The sequence below is a fragment of the Myotis myotis genome, unplaced genomic scaffold, assembly GCF_014108235.1.
Source record: "Myotis myotis isolate mMyoMyo1 unplaced genomic scaffold, mMyoMyo1.p scaffold_m19_p_1, whole genome shotgun sequence".
NCBI lineage: Eukaryota > Metazoa > Chordata > Mammalia > Chiroptera > Vespertilionidae > Myotis > Myotis myotis.
This window is the reverse complement of record NW_023416313.1, coordinates 132,602,955-132,619,068: the sequence shown is the minus strand read 5'-3', so window position 1 is coordinate 132,619,068 and position 16,114 is coordinate 132,602,955. Positions and strand designations below refer to the sequence as shown.

General features: G+C 42.5%; 1 protein-coding gene across 4 annotated transcripts in view; it reads left to right on the top strand.

The window, feature by feature from the left end:
- BEND7 (BEN domain containing 7) overlaps positions 1-16,114 on the top strand; it is an 81,277-nt gene that overhangs the window by 18,809 nt on the left and 46,354 nt on the right. For 3 of the 4 annotated variants that reach the window (XM_036352761.1, XM_036352752.1, XM_036352767.1), the window contains 3 exons: positions 5,376-5,675; positions 9,321-9,443; positions 12,522-12,787. In XM_036352761.1, the coding sequence (XP_036208654.1) occupies positions 5,376-5,675; positions 9,321-9,443; positions 12,522-12,787 (689 nt within the window). Of the gene's footprint in view, positions 1-4,722; positions 4,972-5,375; positions 5,676-9,320; positions 9,444-12,521; positions 12,788-16,114 lie in introns of those variants that run through there. The other variant, XM_036352771.1, reaches the window with a different exon arrangement.

Sequence of the window (16,114 nt, the reverse complement as noted above, 5' to 3'; positions counted from 1 at the left end):
GCTCAATAAGTGTCTCTCTCTCCAGTCCCACCCCCAGCATCCTGGTACAGACCTCACTTCACTCATGTAACCTTTAACAATAATGTTCTAACTGGTTTTCTCTCCTACACCACTTCACCATAGTTTTGCCAGAATTGTTCATCTAAAGCAGAGGTCCTCAAACTTTTTAAACGGGGCCAGTTCACTGTCCCTCAGATATTCCACACATGCGCACTGCGGGCCGGGACGAGTCGGCTGCTAAGCAAGACAGGCAGCAGCGGCAAAAACACCCGGCGGGCCGGATAAATGTATGCGGCCCGCGGGCCGTAGTTTGAGGACCCCTGATCTAAAGGATAGATCTGATTATTTACTATCCTTATATTAAAAGAGATAATGAATTTAAAATTACTCAGAGTAATAGCCCAATATCTCCAGTGTAAAATCACTCTTCCTTCGGCTGGCAGGTAAGGCCCTTAATGAGATGACCTTCCTATATGTTTCAACTTCATCACCTGCCACTGCCCCTTAAGAATCTTAAATTTCAGTGCACAGAACTGCAGGAAGAAGAGCAGGAGATGGTACAGCTTTGTGGCATCGACTTCGACAAGTCCAAGCTTCCTCCTGGGGCGGGAAGAATGACATTTTGGGAAGCCACCCTTCCCAGCCCCAGGGGAATGGGAGGTGAATAGCTTTCATGCAGGGGCTGCCAGGAAAGAAGGCTCCGCAGGGCAGGTCTGTCAGCTCTAGCAGGAAAGCAGAGTCATCTGCAAATAGTCCGGCATTTTGCTCACTAGAGTTCTGGGGCCACAGTTAAAAGAGGTAGGGATCAGCAGGCTGGGAAAAATCAGGCCCATTTCTCAGGATGAATATAAATGGATTTAGGTAAAAGATGCTGAGAAATGTGGGTGCCTTTTAATTTGTACCAGATGATCTTTATATCTCTGGGGCCTAGGAGCCGTTTAATAATTGTTTGTTGGACAATTTATTTCTGCTACTTTTTTACTCCATTCTATGAAGATACTGTTTGTTTATAACCTTAGTATTACATTGAATTCTACTGGATTCATTTCAGTTCTCGTCAGCCATTTCTTTTATTCACTTAAGAAAGGTTTACTGCCCTAACCGGTTTGGCTCAGTGGATAGAGCGTTGGCCTGCAGACTGAAAGGTCCCAGGTTCTATTCTGGTCAAGGGCACGTACCTTGGTTGCAGGCACATCCCCAGTGGGGGGTGTGCAGGAGGCAGCTGATGGATGTTTCTCTCTTATCGATGTTTCTAACTCTCTATCCCTCTCCCTTCCTCTCTGTAAAAAATCAATAAAATATATTTAAAAAAAAAAAAAGGTTTACTGATGAATACCTACTATGCGTCAACACTTGTTCATTTATAAGGCAGAGATATGATGGCTGTTCTTCGTGAGCCTTCTAAGAAGACATACATAGATGGACATATGATCTTTACATTCAACCGCTCACTTTTTGTATGTTGCCGTCTTTTTCTTTTATAATCCCAGACCATGAATAATCAATCATGTTCTGTGTGGTATATCTTTCTCTCCTGGCCAAGTGAAGGGAGATCCTATATGATGACTTCTCTGTTACAAGACTCTATGTATTTAACCCTTTGAGTGCCAACCAATATCCTAGGAACTATGCTAAAATTGCCAAGGCATTTTTGCTGATTTTACAGCAGTTTAGGAAAAAAATTATGAATCGAAAGTAAATGAAGTTACATATTCAAAAACTTAAGGAAACCTTTACTACATTTGTTTTCATCTTTGACATATATTGTTTGCTGATTGTATTATAAAATACTAGTAGAAAAAAATTTTGAACAAAACATATAATGTTAAAATAGAGGGACACCCTTCTCCAATATCTTCCACAAAATCGTCATCTTCACAGCAAGAATTGACATATTTAGCGATATTATCATCACTAATAAAAGCAGACTTAGAACTGGACGCCATTTCGAAGCTTTAGGGCTACAAAATCTGAGTAAACTTCATAAAATCGCAGTACCTGTAAAAAGTTAGGCAGATAAATGCCAGTGGTCAATTTTAGAACTACAAACGTTCGGCATCATAAGTAATCTTCACTTAAGTGCCATCTGTCAATAAAGAGTGAACTACTAGCATCTAATAGTGACACTGCAGGAGGAGCGCGATAGCGCTCCTGACACTCTTGGCTAAAGACAGGAGGAGCGCGATCACGCTCCCCGACACTCTAGGGGTTAATAAATTCTTTGTGTGAAGGAAAGTGATCTGGTAGAGTCTTGAAATTTAGGGAAGGGTAGAATTCAGCCTACAATCTTTTTTTAAAAAATATATTTTATTGATTTTTCACAGAGAGGAAGAGAGAGGGATAGAGAGTTAGAAACATCGATGAGAGAGAAACATCGATCAGCTGCCTCCTGCACACCCGCTACCGGGGATGTGCCCACAACCAAGGTACATGCCCCTGACCAGAATCGAACCTGGGACCCTTGAGTCCGCAGGCTGACACTCTATCTACTGAGCCAAACCAGCTAGGGCTGCAACCTTTTTTAGATCTTGTCCAAGGAGCACAGTTACTAACCTCTCAACAGGATTTCAGTTAAGGTTGTTTTACCTAGAAAGAGAGCCACATAGCATGGATCCAGTTTAGTAAGATTTCTTTTTGTTTGTTTTTCTAGAAAGATTCCGCCTCTTAGAGTTGAGTGTAAGCAAAGACATAGCGAGGTTTGGAAAGAAATCAGGAAAGTGAATAGATTTCTGTATGGAATCGCACTTCTTTGGATAGCCCATGGCCCCTAACAGCTTCCTCTCCCTGGCATTTATCCCTGGACGATATATTGGCTAATTAGAACTGGAAAGACAGTAGAGGGCGGCTAATGCTTCAACTATCAATCTCTTACATACCTTGCACCATTTTTTAAAAATCAAAGAACTTGGGCTCCCTCAATTGAAAAACAAACACACAACTTGGGCTCCAGTATTACCGACCAGACCTGCCCAGGCCCCACCCCAGCATCTGGGGCTGAGCTTCTGCGGGCTCGCTCACCTGCGGTCAGTTAATGTGGGTGGACTCAGCTTTTTTGGTCATCCCTACCTACAACCTTCAGGTCTCCTTTCTGACCCTCTGTTCTTTCTGTCCCAAATATGCAAGGAGACACTGCCAGAGCCCATGTATACTCAGGGTCCAGGACCTGTCCCCACAGGTGGTATTTTCAGGGTTGCTCCCTGCTTCTTTGGCTAAAGGTAGGACAATTCAATTACCCCAGAGATCATTCATACACATCCAGTTGTCCTGTAAGGACACCCAGCCTGTCTCCTCTAAGAAGCTGTCCCCCAGTAAGCCCTTCTTCCACCTTCTCCACAGTCTCTTCACTTTCCTCTCATTGGCATCTGCGTTTTTCTAGTTTCTGCCCTTTAAAAGGTCCTCGCAGTCAGATAGACTGTGGCTCTCTGCGGAGTGAAGTCCATCGGGGAGGCCTTGGCTGCGTCTGTCCGTCACAGCACTCTTCCTCCGTGGTGCCCCAGGTCCCAATTTGTTGTTTGTTTTTTGTTTTTACTTCGGAAGAAATGTTTTTAAACGTTAGAGGGGCAGCCCACAACCAGAATCTCCCTTTCCACTTTTCCCTTCTTTCTTTTCTTTTTTTCAATATATTTATTGAATTTATTACAGAGAGGAAGGGAGAGGAATAGAGAGCTGGAAACATCGATGAGAGAGAAACATCGATCAGCTGCCCCTTGCATACCTCCTACTGGGGATGTGCCCGCAACCAAGGTACATGCCCCTGACCAGAATCGAACCTGGGACCCTTCAGTCTGCAGGCCGACGCTCTGTCCACTGAGCCAAACCAGTCAGGGTCACTTTTCCCTTCTTTCCTCCACTCAACCCACATCAGGAATCTGGTCTTCCACAGAGTATGCAAAACTCACATTGTATTTCAGTCTTGTGATTTTCAGAGGTATAACTTCTGGAACTAGGAGACTAAGGTCCTGACAAAGCAGATGTGCTCTTAGAAAGTTCCATATTCCTCCGGACTCCCCCTCCCCCTCCGGCAGTGCTTTATCATAGCGTTCGATCTCCAGAGCAGAGGTGGATATCCCTTGTGCTGGGATGTGCAGGGCTCCTGTGGAGAAGCAAGCCGGCACTGACTCAGCCAGGGAGAGAGTGGCCTCGCCATGCAGCTCTTGCCAGGGAACCAGGTGGGAGGGGAGTGGCAGCCACCAGGCAGTGCCAGCGAAGACCAGTGTGCTGCAGCCTTTGGTGGGTGCACAATGTCCCTGATCTAGAAGACCGAGGACAAGACCCCTGCAGGAAAGAAGCTGCTTCTTGCCCAAACCATGCTGCTAGCTAGCCAGGAAAGTATGTGTTTGGGTGTTGGAACTAACGACCACATTTGCCTGTAGATTTATCTTCCAGAATTCCTCCGGGAGCTCCTCCAGACACACCCTGTTCTAGACATCTTGAAGAGGTTGTAAATTCTGCTGCCTGCGTCATTTAAATCGTGCTTGGTCATTCTCATAAAATCTGGAATATGATTTACTGTTTCTATACTGTGATCTTTATAGGTGTTTGATACAAAAATGGTTCTATTACAAATTAAAATATTTCTCCTCTCAAGCATATGGCAGCACATAATAATACTGTAAGTTTGGAAATCTATGTAATGTCTGTGTTCACCCATGTTAGATATTAAAAGTAGAATTTATATACTTATTGCCATTTTAAAAAAGGAAGATACTTCTTTCCAAACAGTACATAAAAGTTTCCTTAAACCCCTGGACATCACTGGGCTGAGTCCCAATTCTAGGGGCATCTCCCTGTGAGTTGGGCTGAGAAAGACAAAGCCTCCTCCTGTGCCTCGATGTCTCTCTGCTGCTGCACTGTCACCTCTGAGGGTGATGTCTCCACCGACCGTGTCCTACTGGCACTGCTGCCCAAAAAGCTCTGCATCTCAACCAGTGCCACACATTCTCCCTGGTGTCTGCACCTAACTGCCGCCAGGTTAGTGGATGGCTGCAGCAGCTCCAAGCAGGGGATTTCAGGCTTGTAGTCCCATCCCCCCATCTTCTGCCTCAGCTGCTTTCTTATGATGCCGTCACCCAGAAAACACTCCCAAGAAGGAATTTAAAGTGTACCCCAGATGAAACGCACTCAAGAAATCTTTTACCATAAGAAAATTTGTCCAGAAAGAGATTAAACTGAGACGCACCAGAAATATAATTGGTTTCTTCAGCCATAGCCAATTTCCTTGCCTTTAATTTTTCTGGATTACTTAGTATCTAGAAGCTTGTATCTGGAAGCAGGAATCTTTGCCATTTCCAGAGAAGGGGTGGTGGCATTTTTGATAGTGCACTATTTTTTCTTTTGCTAATTTACAGTGCTCTCTTGTGCCCTGTTCCCATTAGGAAGTGAAAGCATGGAAATTAAAAAGCAAATTACAGGAATGAGAAGATTACTGAATGACAGCACTGGGAGGATCTATCAGCGTGTTGGCAAGGAAGGAGAGAAGTTAAAAGAAGAACCCCAGGATTTGGACTCCGTCTGGCCTCAGCCTTTGAACTCCTCTGCTGAGGCCCCACAGAGCCTCCCCCCTTCTTCTCGGGGTGCTTGGAGTGAGTTCCCCGCCCAGAGCCAGTTCTCAGGGCAGCCTGGCCCTCGCTCGAGAACCCTCCAGAGTCAGCCCCACACTGCGGGGAGTTCCAATGGTAGGTACTGTTAGACATTCAGAGTGTCCTTATGGGGGTTGTCTGAATGTTGTTTTATTCCTAAATGTTCACCTAAGGTTTTCAATAGGTTCTTGGCAACTGCAACTTTTAAGCATAAGAAATGAAATCAATTTTACCATAGACTAATGTAAACAAGAGTTAAATTCCTACGACCTATTTCTTATCACAAAAGCACCACCAAACTTGTAAATAAAGACCCTAATTTTAAACATTGAAGTAAATGTGAGCTATTCCATGCATTTAAGTAAGATATTAAAAACAAGTAAGAGGATTCTTTGCCAACCACCTGACTACAGTTCAGGGTCACCGGTGGCCAGAGCCCTTCCCGGCAGCTCAGGGCACAAAGCAAAGATCAAGGATACCGTTAATCCTAGGGCCTCACACAGCCCACTCTCACTCAGACTAGGACAATGTAGACACGCCAGTGAACTTCAGGTACACATCTTTGACATGTGGGTGGAAACAAGTTCCTGGAGAAACCCACGCAGATACCGGGAGAATATGCCAACTCCACACAGATAGTGGCCCAGACCTGGAATCGATTTCTTTCTCATCAACATTATAAGAAAACTAGAGGCCTGGTGCACAAAATTCATGCACTCAGGGCAGGGGGTCTATGCCGGCAGTCAGACATCTTTAGTGCTGCTGCAGAGGTGGGAGAGGCTCCCACCACCACTGCTGCACTCGCCAGCCGTGAGCTAGGCTTCTGGCTGACCGGCGCTCTCCCTATGGGAGCGCACTGACCACCAGGGGGTGGCTCCTGTGTTGAGCATCTGCTCCCTGGTGGTCAGTGCGCATCATAGTGACCAGTCGTTCCGCTGTTTGGTCAGTTTGCATATTAGCCTTTTATTATATAGATGGTCTTTGGTTGATTAGCTCCCACTCACCCACCCACAGTCAGGGCCGGGGAGGGACGCGGGATCTTGGCCAACCAGGGAGGGACCACATGAGGGCTCCAGGGCCCGTCTGGCCCGTCTTGCTCAGTCCCAATTGGCTGTACCCCAGCAGCAAGCTTACCAATCGGTTGGAGCATCTGCCCCCGGGTGGTCAGTGCACCTCATAGCAACTGGTCGACCTGTTAACTGTCTGCCCCCTAGCGGTCAGTGCACATCATGGTGAGCGGTTGAGTGGCCTTAGCATATCATTAGCATATTACGCTTTGATTGGTTGAATGGATGACCGGACGACTGGACACTTAGCATATTAGGCTTTGTTCTGTAGGATGACATTCTTTGATGACCTGCTGTACAGTAAGCCCTCCCTAAATCAGCTGTCTTAGCTCAGTTATTTCAAAAGACAGGGAAAACATAGTGGAAAAGTTGCAGACCATAGAATACCAGAATTGAGAAGCAGGGAAGACTGGGGGTTCTGTAGTAGAAGTGGTGATTTCTTAGTAGAGATTTTAGCCCATCATTGTTGATGGATCAATATTGTCACAAAAGACTGAACATTAGGGTAGAAAGAGCCCCCTTTTGTCATTAAAAGAAGCTTCCTGGTCATATGGTGTACTACTCATATATCCTCTTGCTGACATTGTTGCATTTCTTCAGAGGAATCATAGCTAAAGGGAGGACTGATAGCATAGCACCCTAGTACCTTCATTTTAACTTCACATTCCAGCTACTGAACCAAATGATTCATAGTTCATAACTTGTTTCATTAGAGTTGAAATGCAGCCCTTTAAAGTAACATTTTCTTAATTTAAATATCTAATTGTTTAGAAAAAAATTAATGGTAGTGTTTCAAAGCGTAAGGGAAAAATGGGTGATTTTTTTCAGTCATGTTCATTTCTATCCATTGATATTGGATGTAACTTGTTCTATAAATTATGTATAGATGTGCTGTTCTCTAGTTCAGTTCACACAAAGAAAACAAGGAAAAGTAATGCATTTTTCCTTTCCTTGAAAGTAAAGGATTTTTTAAATCTATTATCTTCAAGATGAAGAGAACTGTTTTGATTGTTGTTTTTTCAACACAATTCCCAGTAACCAGTTCAGATGCATGAAAAGCCATCCTGAGACACTGCTGATGAGATAGCAGGGGACCCCACGAGATGTACCGGTGTCTTCTGTTTCCCTCAATATTACATAAGTCAGTGTCAGATTCACAGGCTGGCATGCTTCCAGGTTGGAGAGAGATGACTCTTGAAAGACTCCTCCATAAAAATAAAAAGGCAGTTCTCTTTCAAATTAGAAAATGATTTATAACACACTGAAAAGAGTTGGTTTGTCCTCTAAAAAGGATAAAGACAGTACTTAAAATAGTGACTAGGCATATTCTACAAGGCCCTCCTGATTCTTCAGCCATGGAAGAAACAAGAAGAGAAATAAGATGCCCTCAGGTGTGAATAGAGTTAGTACATCTCACATCAGTACGTTTTGGGCTCACAGAGTTTGGTTTCCAGTATACAACAAGGAAGTGCATTTACTTTGGAAAATATTATGTGAAAAGCTACAAACAGAAATTCCCTCATATTCATTTGAAAATAGAGCTTTTATGTTTATTTTCATATTATTATATATAACTGTGACTGGTATGTCATTAAAATTATTTGCAATTTCAAGGTGTTATAACATCTCAGTTTGCTATAACTTTGAATGTAAATAATTGTGCTATTCCAAACATTAAGTTATCTTTAGGTATTTCATGGTTTTGCTGTAGTGAATTTTTCTTTTGTATCCACATTTAAATTACATACAATGTATAATAAAAGATATAACTGACCAAAACCTACCTTAGAGCTTACCTCTTCCACCCATGAAAAAAACCGAAGTGATAGTAGTGTATTATACAGTCCATTTTATGGTAGTGGTTGGATACTGATGCAGAGGGAACGCCACTGAAACAGTGATTTTCCAAATGTTCCATTTTATTCTAAGGTGAATAAAAATAATTTTTTTACTTCTAAGGGAAACAGAATAGGATTGATATTTTAAGGAAAATGTATTAGATTTAAACAGTTAAAATAGTCTAAAATGAGGGAAATCTAAGGAATGGGAATGGAAAAAATATATAGGATCATTGCCTTTATTAAGGTGGAGAAAAGCCAGTACAAGTTCAAGTGTCCTTCCATACTCTGCTCCCCCACTCTTCCCCACCCCACCCACCACACTCAGAGTGTCTAAAAGTTTTAATGTGTTGACAGTTCTTAATTTTTGAAATAGCATGCTCAATACTAAGACTATTTTTTAATAGTTAGACACATTTAATTCTTAACCGGAACCTTTATAACACATGTAGCTACCAGGTTTTTGTAAGGCGGTTCTCAGAGCTAGATTTTTGTGCAGAATAGCATGAGCATGTTTCTAGTGAAGTTTTAAGCTATTGTTATCTGAGATGAACTGGTGTGACTAGAGGGAGGCCTGCTGTGACAGCGCATTGTATGCGGACGTTCCTGCGGTTCCACCACCCGTGAAACAGCAGGAACCTTATAATACAGAGAAGCCTGGATAATTAGATAAAGTCAGACCCCCAAATTTAAGTTGTGAAAATTATTGGGTACGTTTTTCTTAGGCGCAGTCTCATAATTGCACAGGCTTCAAAGTCCTGTCAAGATACCTTTTCCCCCTCTCTTTATAATTTCGGTATTGTTTGGAGTATGTAATTCTTTTCTTTCGTGCTTAGGAGAACTTCCAGTGGTAAATTCATCATTTGGATCAAACTGCTGCACTTGTAACTGCCAGTCAACATTGCAGGCCATTCTCCAAGAACTCAAGACCATGCGGAAATTAATGCAAGTTCAAGCAGGTACAATGATTACACATCAGATCAAGTCCCCTGATTCTTAATGCATGTCTGACATCTTCAGTTGGGATGTTTTTCATTGTGCTTTTATTGTTCAGTTCTTCCCTCTGCTGTCTTGCTATTATTTTTTTAGGTATCCATTTTCTCAGCTTTTCCGCCAACCTATTTTCCTTTTAGAACATCTAACAAAATTTGTATTGCTAATAATACTAATCCTTTACCTATGTGCATGTGCTCTGTATAGCTCACCCCCTGATCTCCTAGCACCTCACATGTTGGTTCATTATATTTTGAAACAATTATACATGAAGGTGGGCAGAGTTCTTCAGCTTATTGTCCGAATGTGAACAGACAAAGAGGTTCCGATCAGGAAAGAAAATGAGCTGCCTTATCTGGCCCCTTGAGGTGCTCAGTTTCTTTGGCTGCCTGCATCTTGGCCTCCACTCCTGCACGAGTCCCTTTGGCGCTTGGCATGACAGTGTGGAAGCCACACGGTCCGGTAGGTGTGGAAGAAGCCTTAGGGAAGCATGGGCCCTGCTGGTGGCTTTTCTCCCTGACATTCAGGACATAGGAGCTCACGCACGGTTTGTCTTCTTCATTTACATGACGCCTTTTTTGTCCTCACTCCTCTTAGGCTGAAGAATGTAAGAGCAGTGCATTTGCAGTTTGGGATGAGAGTTCAGTTTCTCCCCTTATTCCTGTGTGACTTCTCTGAGCCTCAGATTTCTCTCCTGTCTCCGGAGTACTAACCTCTCACTCTCAGGGTTGTTTTCAACGGAGAATGAGATAGTAAATGAATTCTGTAAGGCATGGCACAAGTGTAAGCAATTTGTTAGTGTTGTAATAAAGACCACAGAGTATTTTACAGAAGTCTAGATCTTGATGATCGCGGCTCTGTTTTCTAATCTTCACAATTAGGGGAGAAACAGAACTTTTTTGTGACATGTACCGAAAATAATCGATCATTTTATTAAACTTTTCCTCTTGTCAGGGAAAACAGCTTCTTGGCCTTGGCCGAAAGCAGGAAATAGTACAGTCATGTGTGACTAGCATTCCCCTCCTTTCATTGTAAAGGTATTTATGAAGGTTATGGTTCAGAAATTGTATGTGGTGCCTTTTAGTGAATTCTAGTAAAATTTTAATATTTAATGATGTGGTTTTGATATTGAAAAGCTTACTACTTAAGACATTTCAGTCACCCAAGATTGCATAAAAGTAAGGTGAGCACCCTGCCTGGTGTGGCCCAGTGGTTGAGCATTGGCCCGTGCACCTAAGGGTTACGGGTTTGATTCCTGGTCAAGGGGACGTACCTGGATTGCAGATTTGATCCCTGGCTCTGGTTAGGGCACATGTGGAGGCAGCCAGTGTGTCTCTTTGTCATTGATGTTTCTCGCTCTTCTCCCTCTCTCTCTTCCTCTCCCTCTCCCTTCCTTCCACTCTGTAAAAATCAATGCAAAGAATATCCTCAGGTGAGGATTAACAAAAAAAAATCAACAACAACAAAAAATGTATGCTGTGTGGCTAGAATTTATTTCCTTCAAGACAGGTATTTAGAACGTTTTATCTTTGCTTTAAGGTAGTAGGATCAAGCAATAAAATCTGGATGCAAGAAACTTTGGCTATGTCTAGACTTGCAAAAGGAGAAGAAAACTGATAGTCCCTGTGTTGAAACCAAAAATATGTTCACCTTTAATTTAGAATAGTGAGTCTTGGAGAGGCGTGTGTTCTAGACTATCTTGATAATTGCTTTAATAGTCCACTTGACTTTGGGGAAAATTCAGAGAGAAGAGAGAAAAGTTCTCCACTCTGGCTTGCACATTAGAATTACTTGAGGAACTCTAGAAAAATCTCAGTGCTTGGGAATTTTGATTCAATTATTCTGGGGAAAGGCTGAGGCACTGAGATTTTTTTCAAGCTCCAGGTCGAGAAACCATAAGCTCATTGAATTACTGCATGGGTGATTAAAAACTTTTCAGTTTATATGCAGTGTCCGTAGTTTGTTTCCAACAGTTAAAAATTTCTTTATAGGCTGGAAATGAAAATATCAAATTTAAAGTGTAAATATTGTTTATTTGCAAGCTGATAGGAAATATTCCAGATTTATTTGCATTTAAAGATCTTCAGTTTTCATTTGACATATTTATAGGTGTATTTCTACAAAAAGGCAGGCATATTCTATGATCACATTTAGTAAGCCATATTAATACATGAAAATTTCATATTTTTCTTTTAAATTTTCCATGAGAGTATTTTTAAATGGTTAACAAACATTACTTCTCAAAGTGCACCTGTAAAAACTATAATTACCGTACTTGTTTCTTTAAGTATATTTTCCGTATTAGTACTTAGTTCCTGTTCAGTGCTTTTTGTCTTTGGAACGCAAACTATTTCTGGATTTTACTCATTTGCTTGACGTGTGTAGGACTCTGTTATTTCTATTTTTCAGCCACATAAAACTGAGGTGTGGAGAAGTGGCCAGGTCTGAGCCTGCAGTGTAGTGCTGTGGAGATAGTTGATGTCTGTGAGGAAGGGGTTACAGGACCTGACAAGTGACTAGCAGGCTTTGCCCACGTGCTTACTGGTACAGGCATACTGGTCATTCCAGACTATTCATTTGCTCAGACTTACCCAAGTGTTCATCCTTGTCCAGTCTTTGTCCATTTTAGTGCTATCAACTGATCAGTTTAACCCCAAATGACAATTGAATATTCCTGAGACTGCCTTCCCAGAAAATATAGGGCTATCTACACCTCAGTTTAAGTTCTGGAGTTCTCATTTACATAACAATGCCATACGATTTGTAAAATCATGTTCAGATGTTTCCTCCTGTGGCAGTACGATCTGATTATTCGCCAGCATCTGCAGCAGAGTTCTCTCTGGGGTGTTTTCTGCCTGTAGAACTTTAAGGTGCTCCAGAGCCTTTATTTGGTAAATCCAGGTCCCGTGTGCTTTATGTGGTGTGCTTCATCCTTGGGTGAGCCCATTGCAGTCTCAGCCAGTGGAGCATGCAGATAGACAGGTGAGACATTTGCCTAAGTTGGACACAAGTGCCTGTACCATATTTTTGTTTATTGTTCACAGTTGGAACCCCAAACAGACAACAACCCCCAATTTCCCTTATATGCTCCCAGCGAACTGCTGTCTCACGCAAGAGAAATAAAAAGAAAAAAGTGCCCCCAAAGACTGTTGAACCTCTTACTGTGAAGCAGAAGCCCAGTGCGTTAGAGACCGAGAAGAAGACAGGTGTGGCCTCAGAGCAGTCGGCCCTCCAGGCAGCTGAGCGCACTTCCTTGGGGGAGAACCACGTCCTAGGATTTGGCATTGTTCTGGAATCACCTTCCTCCGATGTAAGTTGATGTTTTCTGGCTGCTGACACTAATGTGATAAAACTGTTAGGAATTTTCTCAAATACTACGCTTTTCCCTTAACTCATGCTGCCCAGGCAAACTGGAAAATCTTGCAGAACACACGTGGGAAAGAGGAAAGAAGATGATGAATAATTTCCTTGCCTAGAATTTTCTCTTCAGAAAATCTTATGCCTTATTTATTTAAACATGTTTTCATTCTTTATCTCTGAAAGAAGGGTGAGGGAGTAATCTACTCACTAATTTCTTTAACATTTTTTTGAAGTGGCCATTTTCAATTTCCTCAGTGTAGAGCTAAAAGAACATAATTAAATCCTTTGCAGATGGGCATAAATGAACCAAACCTTACAGATAAGGTCACACCTTTCTAGAAACACAAACTAACAATAAAAAAGGAGCAGTAGTGCTAATTCTATTTTATAGATGCAAGCTACACTGCTAATTAGGCTGCAGTGCCATGCCATTTACTCTGTGTAATGATAGGTTAATGCTCTGCAAAGGTTTTCTATTTTAATAACATAGTCAGCATATTGTTGCAAGTCCAAAATGTTGGATGACATCTGAGATATCTGACTTACCATTTGATATTCAATGACCATAAACTAATTTTGTTAATAGTGTGCTAAATGTGCAATTACATACCCTCTTCATAATATCTAAGAACATTGGTGTTTCCAACCCCAACTTGTTGGGAGAGTTCTTAAAATAAACAAGAGTGAGTGATCTATTATTATCAGATTGCATAGGATGAGAGTCCTGCTGAGAACTCCCACAGGCCTATATGGGATTGGAGTTTGGTCCTACCTTTTAAGTAAGAACTAAATTGCTGTTTTTAAAAAGTGTTCTCTTTCACATTGCACAGGAAGACAGTTTGCCAGCATGTATCCATGTTGGGTCTTAACAAAGGGGGGCAACAAAAATCATCTTGTGACTGTTTTAGAGTAGAAAATCATTCAAACTTTTATTCTGTCCTCAGTGTCGAAGGTTTTTTGTTTTAATTTTTTATTTATGAACACATGCTATAATTAATTGTTAAGAAGTTTTTCTAGACTAAAACTTAATTTTAAAATGTCATTAATGATGATAATGTTTTACTCTGGACCAGTCAGCTCCTTTGATTAGAGCATATTGTTTTGAAACTAAAGCTCTGATCCAAACCCATGTGGATCACATATTTGGAAACAGAGGTACATTATTCCATAACACAAAATATATTCAGTCATAAGAAGTTTTCTTAATACCTTTATTTTTTAGCATTCTTTTCTGATAGGCTTTGATGTATCAAGAGCAATCATTTAACTTGTATAAATCATCCCCTAGACTGGTAGAGCATCTACCTATGAACTAGGAGGTCACGGTTCACTCTCTAGTCAGCACACATGCTCAGGTTACGGGCTCAATCCCCAGTGAGGGGTGTGCAGGAGGCCGTGACCAATGATTCCCTCTCATCACTGATGTTTCTATCTTTCTCCCCCTCTCCCTTCCTCTCTGAAATCAATAAAAATATATTTTTTTAAAAAATAAAATAAGGGCTGGGCAGTGCCCTGAGTGGGGAGGGGATGAAAAATAAATAAATAAATAAATAAATCGTCCCCTAATGCTAATAACTGAACCTTCTTCTTCTTTAATTTTTATGCTGCAAATGTACTTCAGAGATAAATTGAGGACTAGCTGATAAAGGCCTTATGTACATTAGTGAAATTGAGTTTTTATCTTTATCAGTATTATAATTTTATTTACATGCCAAATAAATATAATTTGCTTTTTATTTATAATTTTTTTTTTGCTAACAAGAGAAATTAAATTGAATAATGCACATTTAGAATTGTCCATGAAAACTTAGGTGTTTATTACCTTGATGAAAGAATAACATACTTATAAAGAAAAGCAAAATTATATATACACTAGAGGCCCAGTGCATGAATTTGTGCACAGGTGGGGTCCCTCAGGGTGGCCTGTGGGGATCGGGCCAAAACCCACAGTCCAACGCCGCCTACAGCTCCTACCTGCCGCTCCCACTCATCTCGGCCCTACTGCACCTGCCACAAGCTCACGCCCAATCAGTCCCGATCAGGAGAGGTTTGCACCACTGCAGCAACACTCACCAGCCATGAGCCCTGCGTCTTGCACCCTCCCGAGGGGAGTGGCTCTCTGACTTCCCCTGAGGGGTTCCGGATTGCGAGAGGGTGCAGGCCAGGCCGAGGGACCCCACCAGTGCACGATCGGGGCCAGGGAAGGATGTGGGAGGTTGGCCAGCTAGGGAGGGACCATGGGAGGGCTTCAGGGCATGTCCGGCCCATCTTGCTCAGTCCCAGTCAGCTGGATTCCAGCAGCAAGCTAACCTACCGGTCGGAGTGTCTGCCCCCTGGTGGTCAGTGCACATTAGAGCGACTGGTCAACTCTCTGCCCCTCTAGTGGTCAGTGCACGTCACAGTGAGCGGTTGAGTGGCCTTAGCAAATCATTAGCATATTACACTTTGATTGGTTGAACAGTCAAGAGGTCACCGGACGACCAGACACTTAGCATATTAGGCTTTTATTATATAGGATATTATATTTATATATTTTAATATATAAATATATATAAAATATATGTATATTTTAGAGTCCCAGTGCACAACATTTGTGCATTGGCGGGGGGGGGGGGTCCCTCAGCCTGGCCTGTGCCCTCTTGCAATCCAGCACCCCTCAGGAGGTGTCTGACTGCCGGCTTAGGCCCACTCCCCACCTAAGCCGGCAGGCAGACATCCCCCGAGGGGTCCTTAGCACTGCCTCGGAGGCGGGAGGGACTCCCACCACCACCAGTGCACTGGCCAGCTGTGAGCCCAGCTTCTGGCTGAGCGGCGCTCCCCCTGTGGGAGCACACTGACCACCAGGGGGCAGCTCCTGCGTTAAGCGTCTGCCCCCTGGTGGTCAGTGCATGGCATAGCGAACGGTCATTCTGCCATTTGGTCAATTGGCATATTAGCTTTTTATTATATAGTATGGAATACATTATCCAGCTGATAAGCCATTGTTCAACAGAAATGCACTGCACCTGTGCAGTGAGTCCCATTGGTGGATAAAGAAATTCTGTCCACAGGTAGCGCTCAATGGCATTCATGGGGATGGGCTGTACTTCGAAGTCCCTGGTGGAGGAGATTGACTCCCTTTGGTGTTGGGACCATCAATGCTAAGGCATCCAAACTTAGTGCCTTTTAGTCTTATTATTTCTTAGCCATGAACCTTTTAAAATTTGGTGGAAGTCCAGAGGAAAAAACAAAATCTATAATAATCTTAAAGGAATCTTCCTATAAAACAGATTGGAGA